Below are 13,340 nucleotides of genomic sequence, written 5' to 3' on the forward strand. Positions count from 1 at the left end.
TGCATGCACAGCAATATGATGAGTTTATTGCAATTTTTATGTCAAAGTGGGAGAAAGAGAAAGAAATAGGCAAAATTCTTCAATTTAGTTCCATACTGAACTAGATGCTCTACATGTATCAACTCACTGAATTCTCACAGAGCAGGTATCATTATCCTCATTTTACATATGAGACATTAAGTAATTTGTCTGAAGCTGTTCACTACTATGAAAACTATAATTTGAATCTATTTTTGTTGTGATAACAAAGCCCTTGTTTCTTTTTTATCATGTTCCTTTGTCATGCTACATCTTTGTTGAATGCTGTCTAATTCTAAAGAATTTTGAGGAGGTGATTCTTCAGAATGTGGCATATATAAACATTTATTTGTACTTTGGTGTTTCTCTTAAAATGCTAAACAAGGATTCCACTTTCTCTTTCTGGCCTTGATACTTCAAATTGCTATATACAATTTTATTTATAGGAAATTTATTTCATATTTTACTTTGAAGACATCAATGAGATTTTTTAATATCAGTGAAAACTTTTTGAATGTTTAGTGCATTAGCATTAGGGTGTTAGGGGAAATGTTTACAAATCACAAAAGCTGCAGTTTCATGGAGCTTCCATTTAGATAACATTTATTTTCAAAAACCAGCTCCTTACATTTCTTGCATAAAATAAAATCTAAGGCTAACAAAATCCTTTTTTCCTCCCATTTTAAATACTGTCTTGAATGAAACAAGACTTTCCCAGAGGAGAAGACTCAGAGATGAATCACACTTGGTAGCTTTACTGTTTATTTTCAAGTTATGGTTTGCTTATCTATTTTTAACCTACATCCTGCTGTTTTTCACACCACATCTTTCTTGCAATTTTATATGGCTTTGCCAAATCAGTCTGTACTTGAAGGTTTACAGATCACTGTATGTATCATGTTGTACAGTAAGATCATTTAAAATGCACAAAAGTATTATTTATAGAGAAAGTTTATTTTGCTATATATAGTGAAAATTTATTCTTTCATCTCATTTTTAGCATTAATACCTATTTCTGATTGTTTCTGAAATACATTTTAAGACCATTCTGTTTTGAAGGGATCAATGAGATATCTTTTTATATCACTGAAAACCTTTGTTTAAGGCCTAAGACGATGCTAAGGAAAAAAAATACATTCTTTGATATTTTTGCCTTATCTAAGAAAGTGGTTGAATTAATTTCTTCTTCCAACCTATGAAACTGTAGGACACAAATTATTTCTATACCAGGAAAACAATTACAGAGACAAAAGAAAACTACCTCAGACACTACCAGATCCTGTGTCTCATTGTCTTTAGGTCTTATTTCCTCTCATGTGCTCACTGCTCCCCACTTGGCACCTCTTGTTCCAGAAGTGAGCAGTGATGTTAGCAAGGCCACTATTCATAGACTTCCCCTCAGGCTCAGCAGTACCAACCTGAGAAATAGTAAGGCCTTCCAGATTTCCTAATTAACTTCTTTGTTTTTCTTATTAGCTTCTAATTTGTTTGGAATTTCTGAACCATTAGTAACCTTTCCATAAATGTGATGCTTTTGTTTGAAAAGAATGTGCAATGAATAATTTCTTATATGGCCATAAACATTTTCACTAGAAAGAAGTATAAACATTGTATATTATCCATATTATGATTTTACGAGGACAGTTGCCTAACTTTTAAGATCTAATAGGGTAGTTCCTGTAATGGCCATTTGTTAATAAGCAAAGGATTTTATCTTTTTTTTTTTTTAAGTTTCTGGCACCAAAAAGCTTTCCTGCCGTTAATTTAATTTCTTTTACTTAGAGCCAGCCATGTGTTTTTTGTTTTGTTTTGTTTTGTTTTTTAAAGTACTCTGAGCTCTAGCTTGGGGTTTCTTTAGATTTAGGAACACATTCCTCTCAATTTCATTTTGTTTTCGAGCTGATCATGTTCAACTATTTTGCAAATATCTGTCTCTTTAGCTCATAGATGATCATTAAGTCATGATTGCGTGTTCGTCTTTGGTAACTCACAAAGATTGGAACCTATCAGTCTTTTATTTATGTGTATGTATAGCCAAAATCATTATACCAAACATTAATATCTGTTGGCTAAGAATGGTTCTTAGTATAATTTATGTGATTTGCCCTTAAAATGAAAACTTTAGGGGAATTCACTGCAAGATAAAAATCAGTGCTTTCCTTGGTATATGTTTAGATTTTTTTTTTTTTCCAGTTTTCTTGACATTTAATCTTAAGTGAGAAGCTTGTCCTACTTGAAATACAAGTGGTCAGGGAAGTGGGAAACATGCCTTAGAATTGTTTGCTACAGGCATTTGGTCATCAAATAGATTTTTCTTTTGGTACATTTTGAAGATTAAATAAGAGTCTTTTTTAAAGATTTTATGGGAAAAATCATGCTGTACTTCATCTCTTCACTTTTGAATGAAGTTTTTAGATTTTATTAACAGACTTTGACCTTTGCATAACTAGGAATCCAAGCTCTTTCTAATCATGCCAGAAGCATTTTTCAATTTTTAATTAAAATGCCAATTTTTATGCTTCAATGCAGCAAAAAAATGGCATTGGGGTAGGTTTTTTTTTAATGATTTTTTCCTAGAAGTTCTTATATTATACATCTTTTAAAAATAGTTTTATTGAGACTTAATTTACATTCTATAGAATTTATCCATTTTAAGTTTAATGAGTTTTAGTAAATTTAGATACAGCTATGCAATGACCCCTACAGTCATGTTTTAGAAACCTTGCAACAGGATAAATTTTTTTAAGTGGATTCCTGCTTACAGTTAAAAAGGTTAATTCTATTTTTTTAACTGAGAAAATAGATTAATTAATCACATATATTTTCTTCTAATTAACTATTTGAATTCTTAGTGTCTACTGTTTTGGTAAGTTGCATTGAAAAATACACTGTTTTGGAATTGGAATAAATGATAGTGAAATACAGCTCATAACAGACTGTGGTATATAAAATCATTTGGAAAACAATATATTAAAACCACTGGAAAAAGAAAGGATCATTTAATAGAATTGGGGCACTTGGTTAAGCCTTTGGGAAATAAATAATGATAGAACACTACCTGTTCACTAAAATAATTTTAGGTATATCATTTACTAAGTGGAAAATGTAAATCCATAAGAAAACTGGAGAAAATATAGACAAAAAATGATTTCTAAATGTAGACTTATTAAGTCTTTTAAAATATGGAATAAAATGCAAAGAAATACACTGTTGGACTACATAAAATTGAAAAACATGACTAAGACAGATGACAATCTGGGAAAAATACTTGCAACAAATGGTTATGAGAAGCAGAGGGTTAATGTGTGAATGTTACTTTTAAATTAAGAACAAAGAAACCCAAAATGCAGTCGATGAGCATATAAATAGACAATTCAAAAAAGAAGCAGAAATTGCTAAGATGTGTATACCAAACAACAGCATTTCAAAGTATGTGAAGCAAAAAGTAACATCACTAAAAGAAGAAATAGATAAACCCACAATTACAGTTGGATACTTCATCTCCACTCTCAGAACAGAAAGTCAGTAAGGATTAGAAGAGGTGAACACCACCACCAAATAACAAGATATAGCTGTCATTTTTAGAGCATTTCATCAAACAACAATAGAATACAGATTCTTCTCAAATGCCCATGGAACATTCATGAAGGTATACCATATCTGCATCATAAAGCAAACTTCAACACATTTAAAATAATTTAAATCAGTTAGAATGTGTTCTTTAACTGTAATGGAGTCAAACTAGAGATCAGACAACACACTTCTAAGTAATCTGTGGATAAAAGAGGAAATCTCAAGGGAAATAAATAGAAATATTGAACAGAATGAAAATTAGAACAAGTCATATTTTTTGTGGCACACAGCTAAAGCAGTGCTGAAAGGGAAATTTATAGCACTGAATGAAAGATCACAAATCAGATATCTAATCTCCCATCCCAAGAAAATAGAAAAATAATTGCTAATCAAAAATCATGAGCATAAAATTTCACTTAATAAGATGAAAAGTTCTAGAGATCTGCTGTAGAACATTGTACCTATAGTTAACAATAGTATTTTACAGTTAAAATTTTGTTAAGAGGGTAGATCTTACCTTAAATATTCTTTAAAAAATAAAATTAAAGAAAAAGAAAAGCAGACAATAAGAGTAAAATAAGCCCAAAGCAAGCAGAAGGGAGCAAATAATAATAACAATGATAAAAGAGCAGAAATCAATGAAACTGAAAACGGAAACAGTATGTTGAGAAGTCAATCAAAATTAAAAGAATAATAAAGGAATACTACAAATAACTCTTTATACATGCATTTGACAGCTTAGATGAAATGAATCAATTCCTTCAAAAACACAAACTACTGAAACTTACCCAGGATGAAATAGATTCTCTGAATAACCCTGTAACTATGAAAGAAATTGAATTGTACTTAGAAACTCTTTAAGGTAAGGAGAAAAAGGTCCAGGCCTAGATGATTTCACTGGTGAATTCTGTATGTTTAAAGAAAAAATGACACTAATTCTACACAATCTTTTCCAGAAAGTAGACATGGACATTATCCTTTCCATCTCATTTTACGACACAATCATTATCCTGATCCCAATACCCAACAGAGACGGTACAAAAAAAAAACAGACCAATATTTCTCAAACTTATATGTTAATATCCTCCACAAAATATTGGCGATCCAAATCCAACCATATATAAATAGAATTTTACACCTTGACTAAATGAGATTTATTCCACGTATGCAAGGCTGCTTCACTACTTGAAAATAAATCAGTGTAATCTACCATGTTAATGTGCTATGGAATAAAAATTATATGAATTTATCAGTTAATGTAAAAAAAGCTTTTGGTAGAATCTTGTACCCATTCATGAGAAAAATTCTCAGCAAAGTAGGAATAGAGTGATGGTACTGTGTCAACTTGGTATAAGGCATATATAAAAAGCAACAGCTGACCTTGTTTTTTATTGTGGAAGACTGAATGCCTTCCTCCTAAGATTGGGAATGAGGTAAGGCTCTCCCTTTTCATCCCTCCTGTTTAATAATGTGTTAAAAGTCATATCCAGTATAGTAGGCAAGAAAAGGAAATAAAAGACATAGAGATTAGAAAGGAAGAAATAAAGCTTTTCTTATTTGCAGATAATGTGTCATTGTGTAAATATTCCAAGATATCTAGAAAACATCCATTTGAACTAGTAAGTGAATTAAGCAAGGTTGTAATATATGAAGTCCACGCAGAATAATTAATCATCTTCTTATATACCAGCAATGAATAGTTGGAAACTAAAAGTAAAAACATTGGTACAATTTACAGTTGCTGTAGAATTAATGATTTGCCTATATATAAATTTAGCAAAATGTCTACAGGATCTGTATGTGAAAACTGTAAAACATTGATGTATGAAATCAAACAAGATCTAAATAAACAGAGAGACATATTGTGGTTCATGGATTAGAAGACTCAACTAAAATGTCAATTCTCAAATCTTCCTGTAGGTTTAATGAAATTCACATTAAAATTACAGCAGGAATTTTTTTATAGCAACAGACAATATGATTCTAAAATTTGTATTAAAAAGCAAAGGGACCAGAATACTTCATCAATTTTGAAGTTTTTTAGTACTATTTTAAATATTCTATAACTTCAGTGATCAAAACTGGTATTGGTGGTAGGATAGACACAGAGAGTCCAGAGCTATATCTTTATACGTATGGTTAGATGATTTTTGACTAAAGAGCAAAAGCAATTCACTGGAGAATGGATAGTTTTTCAACAAATGGTGTTTGAACACTTGGATAGGCACAGAGAAAAAAGTGAACCTCAGCCTAAACCTTACACCTTACACAAAGATTGACTTAAAAATGGATCATAGATCTAAATGGAAAAAAATTATAAAGCCTTTAGAAGAAGACATGGGCGAGTCAGGTGAAGATTTCTTAGATACAACACTAAACGAATAACCCAGAAAACTAACTATCAATACTTCGACCTCATTAAAATAAAAAAAATTTGACCTGCTAAGGATTCTGTTAAAAGGATGGAAGGACAAGCCATAGACTGGGAAGAAATTTTACATGTTGCCTATTCAACAAAGGACTTGTATACAGAAACTATTAAGAACTCTCTAAACTCAATAGTAGAAATACCAAAAATCTAAGTAAAGAATGGGCAAAGGGCTTGAGCAGACATTTCACTATAGAGTATATGTGGTTAGCAAATATGTACATAAAGACGAACAGCATCACCAGTTAGAAAATTATTAGGGAAATAGAGATAACTTCGATGTAGATAATATATAAATAGAAAAAATACTTTGGGGAAATGCAGATTAAATACATAACTACTAGAATGGCCAAAATACATAAGTGAAAAATGTGGTTTAAAAAAAATGTAACCAATAAAGAGCCTCTTGTCTTTTGGACCCCTGTGAGAATGAGAGGTGTTTGAGTTTTAGAGTTTTCTAGAAGAGATAAATTCAGTTTATAAGCAGGAAGCAGTTTTATATAATCATTTTGAGTAAATTGCCTAAAGAGTTATCAGTAGAGAAATCTAAAGCACTAAAGTTTCAGTAATCTGGTAAATTTTTACCATCATGCCTTCTATTTGTGATTTTGTTTTCTTTAAATTAGGCCTCCAAAATCATGTAAGCTTTGGCCCTACAAAAACCTGATTGTCATTCACATACAAGAAAGAGGATAAGGAGTAATGGAAAGCCACTGTGAATTCATTTGCTCATTGACTTGCCCAGGAAGACTGCTGCTATCTGTAACATTCTTGAAAATATAAACTTTATACCAATATATATTATTTATATAACAAGTTGTTTGTAAAAGGATGTGAAGTGACATAAATAATTGGTTTAATACAAGTGAAAACCTAGAGGCGAAATATTAGTGTTTAACTCTCTGCGGGGATGGGCTCTAGAGTCAGAAATCCTGGATTTGAATATGAGGTCCACCATTTAATACTTTCCACTTAACCTTTCTGTACCTCAAGTTTCTCATGTGTAAAATGGAAATAATAATAATGCCTATCTTGTAAGAGTTGTGAAAATTAGTTGGTGCATGTAAAGCATTTAGAACAGTAACTAGCACGTAATGTTAGCTGTCATTATTATTAGCTATTAATTGTGACTATTTCAAAAAGATACTGTACTCAAAATCCTAGCTTCATTTGGAAGTAAACTAAAATATTGTCTTTGTCTAAAGTATTCTTTTTGGAGGGGAGGGCATAGCTTAGTGATAGAGTGCATGTTTAGCATGCACAAGGTCCTGGGGTCAATCTCCAGTCCCTCCATTAAAAAAAAAAATTAAATTAAAATAAAAACCTGTAAAGTATTCTTTTTGTTGTTGTTTTATTTTAGATGTAGTGAAGAGACCTTGTAAAAAGTACCAAAGAACTTTTAAATATTAAGAGCTAAAAAGAAAAAGAGAGAAATTTGATGGAAAGTAACCATTGCTTCTTGAGTTTCTCTTCTTAACATTTCCCTCAATTTTTTTCTTAAATATGCCCCAAATATTGTTTATCACTATGTAAACTTCAGAACAATTTATTTCATATTATTCAAAATCTTATTTTAGGCTGCTGTATTTTGGGACTTTTCAAAAGTTGTTCCTGTTAATAACGGTTTTCGTTTTCTCTTTATAGGTCACCATTTGCTGCTGTCACAGACTATTCAGTTACAAGGAATAATGTCATACAGCTCTGCTTGGAATTAACAACAATCGTGCAACAGGTATTAGCTGACAAACTTTCTTTCTGTTAATTTATTAGCTATTTCATATTCTAACAATGAGAAGTACTCTCATTTACCAAGAGTTTATAAGATACTGTTTTGGGGATTTTTCTCATTCAAAGACAGATGGTTCTAAAGAAACCAAATATGAAATTATTCACTGGAAAAGTATTCATATAGCCCAGTAAAGAAGGGTTTTATTAAGCAGATAGATGTAAAAGTAACCTGAGCCTCTAGAGACATCATTATAATAAGTAAGTCTGTTAGTCTCACACTTTTAGTGGGGATGACTAAACTACATTGCCTTTCACAAAATTAAATTGCCCCATTTGGATAATAATTGAGACTTTGGTTGTAAGACACTATTAGTTTCTTATTAATACAACTATAGTTTAATTTATATAGGTGTACATACAGACAAATATACATAATAGCTTTAATTATCACTTTAATCATGTAAGTGATCTACTTACATGACCTGATGTGTTTTTTTTTTTACTTCGAGTATTATTTAAGCCTGGGACTACCAAATCAAATGCCTCCAGGGCTACAGCAGCTAATATAAATGTTTGAATCAAGCCTGGCATAAGGTACGGAGAAATGGTAGAGTAGTTAATTGAATAATATATATCCTGCATACGTTTGTTTAAATCTTATAGTAAATCATATCCGAGAGGTCTGAGGCCTATGGCCACCACTCTGTGTGAGACTCATGTCAACCTATTGCTATTGCTGCTACTTTTTCAGGATGCCATTATTTGTTAACCTGTCCAGTGATACAGAAACAGGGAAAGCTGAAGATAAAATATAATGATACGAAAGATTATTGGGGAAATTGATGATTTAATTTATTCTTCTACTCCTGTCCTTTATTACCAGGGATAATTAAGAGTTTCTTATATTGCCTGCATTTTCTCAAATAAGGAATTTTATTAATACAGATTTAAATGCTTCAGTATATTTTTAGTTGTACTGTATAGATTTTTATTTGCACCATTTCTCTGAAACTGTAGATTTTAAGAATTTTTTCCTTATAGAAATGAGAGTAACTTTGTGACTTGTAATTGTGGAATACATCAGACATTCATCAGGATTCATCAGGCAGTAAGAAAGTCAGCAACTTATTGCTGTTAGTCACAGACGTAGATAAAGATGGTGAACATTTTATGAGCTTTGAAATACTCTTAACAGTCTCACTACATGTCTTCGTATTTGATATCAGTAAATTTTATTTCTGAATTTCAAAGATCTCAACTAGATAATAGGAAAAAGAGTGGCATTTTAGGGCAAGGATCAGCAAACGTTTTCTGTGAAAGAGCAAACAGCAAGGAGGCTTTATGGAACAGGCTATATGGTGTTTGATCCAGCTACTCAACTCTGCTGTTATATTGCAAAAGCAGCCTCAGACAGTGTGTAAATGAAATGAATGGGCATGGCTCTGTGCCAATAAAACTTGTTTTACAAAAATAGGCAGCAGGATGAATTTGGACCTGGGCCATAGTTTGCTGACATGTTCTAGAGCAGTGCTAGTCCAGTGTGGTTCATGGACCATCAGCGTTATCATCACATGGAAACCTGTTAGAAATACAGATTCTTGGAATAAACCCCAAATGTACTCTGGGGAAGGCCCAGGAATCTGCATGTTTACTAGTTTTCCAGGTGATTCTGGTTCTCATACATTGATCTAGGGCACAGGGATAAAAGAGCAATAATATAGTCCATGGGTAATTTTCCTTATAGTTCTGTATTATCAGTGATATTTCTTCAAAAGTATATTTTTAAAGCAATTTTTAAAGCCATTAAACTTGACCAAAGATTTGAGATGTGGACAGCAGACTATTAGTTTCTTCCCTTCTACTAAGAGGAAAAGAAATTCTCTCTGCTTTAAGGGTCCCTATAGCACAGTATTTGGATGATAATCATTCATAGTGTATTGGATACAGTAACAATCTATATGCAGTTATAATAATACAGTAGTTATTACTGGCTACATGATAAGATCTGTGATGACTGTATTGTATTATTACTTAAGCTTTTCATTTATACATGAGACCCAAGACAATTGAAATACCATGGAATTAAATGGGAGAATTAAGAGTTTATTTTTCAACTTTTTATACATGAGAAACTCATGCTTACTATCAGTTCTATGAGAATGCAGTCCATCTGATGTCACCTTCCAAAATAACTTCATTTCCAAGCATAATTATGACAGAAAGTGGGTGTTTTTAATTTCTTGTATCACCTTTAAACATCTGGATCTGAATGGCTAGCTTAAAGTTAACTTTTGAGTAATTGGTCCACTCTTTGTTGGCTTATAAACCAACACTGCAATTCTAAATGGCGACTATAAGTTATCCTGAAAAATCTTGAAGAAGAATCAGGTGTATTCATTTTCATTTAATTCATACATATCTAATGTTTTCCCATATCAAAAGCAGATAAACAAAGTGATCTTTTTTTTTAAAGTTACCTTTCTTTTAACTTTTACCTATAGAGTGAAGTCAGAAATGGAGAATTGTCTATGTTTAGAACTCACAGGTTCTAAAGCATACCTTTGTCACGCTAACCTTCAGATGTTACATTAAGAATGGCTGAAATGATTTTCAGTGAACTAAAATTTCCTGTAGGGCATGTGCAGGGATGGAAGTGCAGTTTATGTAAGTTGTGATTAACCTACCCATTCTGCTATTTTAAGAACCTGCCATCTCAGAAACAAGTGATGCTGTTTTTGTTTCCAGAATATATGAACACCTGGTATAGACAACTACTTCATAGAAAACATATACCATTCTGATCTTGCCCTGAGAGGCTTGTTCATGCTCACGACAGGACTTTAATAGCTGCACTATTTGGCTCAACATTCTCTTTAGGAATCTTACTTCAAGGCATAATGGGTTTAAGTTTTGCTATTTACAGATCAGGAAATGCTAGGTAGAATAGAGAGAGAGTTGCTTTTACAGATTGAACTCTAAGTACATTCCATCTTGACCAAACACAGAATTACTGAAATTACTCCAAATAATTGTAATACCCCAAATATACTGAGGATGTAGAAGGACCTTCTGTACCCTCCACCTGCTGAGCACTCAGTTTTGAAGAGGGGTGCCGTGCCCTTCCTAGGACATTTTGTTCTAACATTACCCATTTCTGCTTTTTAACATTCAGTGTGGCTCATAACATTTGTCATAGTTCCTTCTATCTCACGTTTTCCCATCACATGTCCTGTTCCATGTGTCACCTTTGAGATGCTTCCTAACAGAAACTTCTGTACTTGGGTGTTCTTGGTTCTTGCCTTGCCTACCCCATCCTAGCGTGTACCTGACTTGATATCTTAATTCATCTACTTTAACCATGTCTTTTCTGTTGTACCTTAAAGGAAATATTAGATGTAAATTTCTCTTAATAAAATACATCTTCATGACATCTTAATTTAATCTGCTTGTAAGTACAGAATTGATTATTTTCAGACTAGTCATCCTAAAGTCCAGCTCCAGTTTTGTCACAGCAGTTTTCCTCTAATTTCCAAATTAATTACAAACTCCTCTCTTTGGAATTCAAAGGACTCCCAAGTATGGTCCTAACATAATTTCAGTTCTATCTTCCATTACTCCTGTGCATCTTAATTGTACTCTAGTTCATGTGGATAAGTTGGTGTTGGTAAAATAGATCTTGCAATTTCATCTTTTTATGTTGTGAGGCCTCCTCAGCACATGCCCCATATATCTTTTTATCTCTGCCTGTTAAAATTATGTTCCATCCCTTAAGGCCTCTAGGAAATGTCACCTCACTCATGAAACTTTTACTATTTCTCATAATTGTTTATACCTTCCCCCTAGTTTGACTATTTATTTAATGTAATTATTGATATACTTGAAGTTAAATTAAATATACTACCTTGCTATTTGTTATCTATGTGTCCAATCTGTTCTTTGTTTGTTTTTCTCTGTACTTTTCTATTAATTATTTTTTATGATTCCATTTTGTGCCCTTTGTTGACTTATCAGCTATAATTCTTTGTTGCATGGGCAAAGGTAGAAATCCCTTAAACTTACTTTACATGCATTTTACATCTTGTCTATGACAGTTATATTCTGCTGTGACTTCCATTAGATTGTTAACTCCTTGAAGACAAAAACAGTGTCATGCTCATTACTGACTTGTTAAAATAAATTGACTTGACTTGAGCCCCGTTTATCCCATGTGGTTAGCACATGCTTGTTTATTCTCTTCTGGAAAAATCTGGAATTAATGCTTGAATTGTTATTCATTTTAATTTTGTCTCTTGTGTAAAAGCTGTAATTCTTTTTCTGTTATTCATGTAAAGAACCCCAGAGATATCGAGAGATACCCATCACTTTACATCTCCGCTTATTCATTAATTAAAATAAGAGTATTGATCCTTATAACCATTTTCCAATGCTAGAATGAAAGTGAACAAAACTTTAGAAACACTATGCAAAAATATATGGTAACAAAACATATCTTTTAGAGGAAACTTAATTATATGCATGATATTAATGTTTGTAAATCATCTCTTAAATAATCTATTATTTTTCTCCTGTTATGTGATGTCATATCTTTGATACCAAGTGTTTCTGGGCTCTGTGGTTTGTTGCTATCTGTCTTCACAGTAGGAATGAGGATAAAATAATGAAATAAAATAGTTAAGTGTTTGCTTCTTGATGATGAAAATATGAGCGATTTTAGTTTATTTAGACTCTACTTTTCTGTATTTTCCAGATTTTCTAAAATGAGTTTGAGTTATCAGAAAAACAGAAAATTAATGCTATGTACATTGAAGAAACAGTACTTTAAGTTTGATAAAAAAGATCATAGCATAGATGAATGCTTACTATATTTTAAAATAAATTATGTAGTTTACAAGCAGTCAGTGTCCATCTAATGGTCTCATTCAGCCATTAAATACACACTCATCATTGCACTCACTTGGAATTTTATGCAGTATCTAAAGACAGAATTAAACTTTAGCTGCCAGTAAAAGAGGCCAATTTGAATAAGCAAAGTGTAGATTAAAAAAGAAATATCTAGGGCATGCATTTATTACCAGGCTTTCAGGAAATCTCATCTGAACAGTTATGATGATAGTTATGCTTTGAAATATGCCATACTTCAAATTATTTTTCACTCAACTTTAATTATTTTTATTCCCTTTGCAGCAAGATGAGATGATCAATATCTAAAAATAAACTGTCACAAATAGCTTTTTTTCCTCTTCTTAACACAAAGGGGTGGTCCTGTGAACTAAGTGGAAAGTGCTTCTTGATACTGGCTGCTTATATTTAAAGTAATGGTAGCATTAGAGGAGAAAGATAAATTTCTTTTAACAAGCTCTATTTGGAAGAATTTATTTAATCTACTGTGTCTGTTTTACTTATTTCCAATTATGACAGATTTAGACAGTTACAGTTGAAGTCTTTTAAAGAGATTCCTCCCCCCTCAACACCTCTTCCCCACATAAGATTGGCTACAATAACACATTTGAGAAAAAAGGTAAACTTGGTTTTAAAATCTTAAGTGGAAAGAATTCTCACAAAAAACTGAAGCTTCATTTAGTCTGCACCTAAA

General features: G+C 32.0%; 1 protein-coding gene across 5 annotated transcripts in view; it reads left to right on the plus strand.

The window, feature by feature from the left end:
- Positions 1–13,340, plus strand: part of CNKSR2 (connector enhancer of kinase suppressor of Ras 2) — a 242,166-nt gene that overhangs the window by 59,915 nt on the left and 168,911 nt on the right. For all 5 annotated transcript variants that reach the window (XM_074360056.1, XM_074360057.1, XM_074360058.1 and 2 more), the window contains exon 4: positions 7,664–7,751. In XM_074360056.1, the coding sequence (XP_074216157.1) occupies positions 7,664–7,751 (88 nt within the window). The remainder of the gene's footprint in view (positions 1–7,663; positions 7,752–13,340) is intronic.

This window comes from Camelus bactrianus, chromosome X (genome assembly GCF_048773025.1).
Source record: "Camelus bactrianus isolate YW-2024 breed Bactrian camel chromosome X, ASM4877302v1, whole genome shotgun sequence".
Lineage (NCBI taxonomy): Eukaryota > Metazoa > Chordata > Mammalia > Artiodactyla > Camelidae > Camelus > Camelus bactrianus.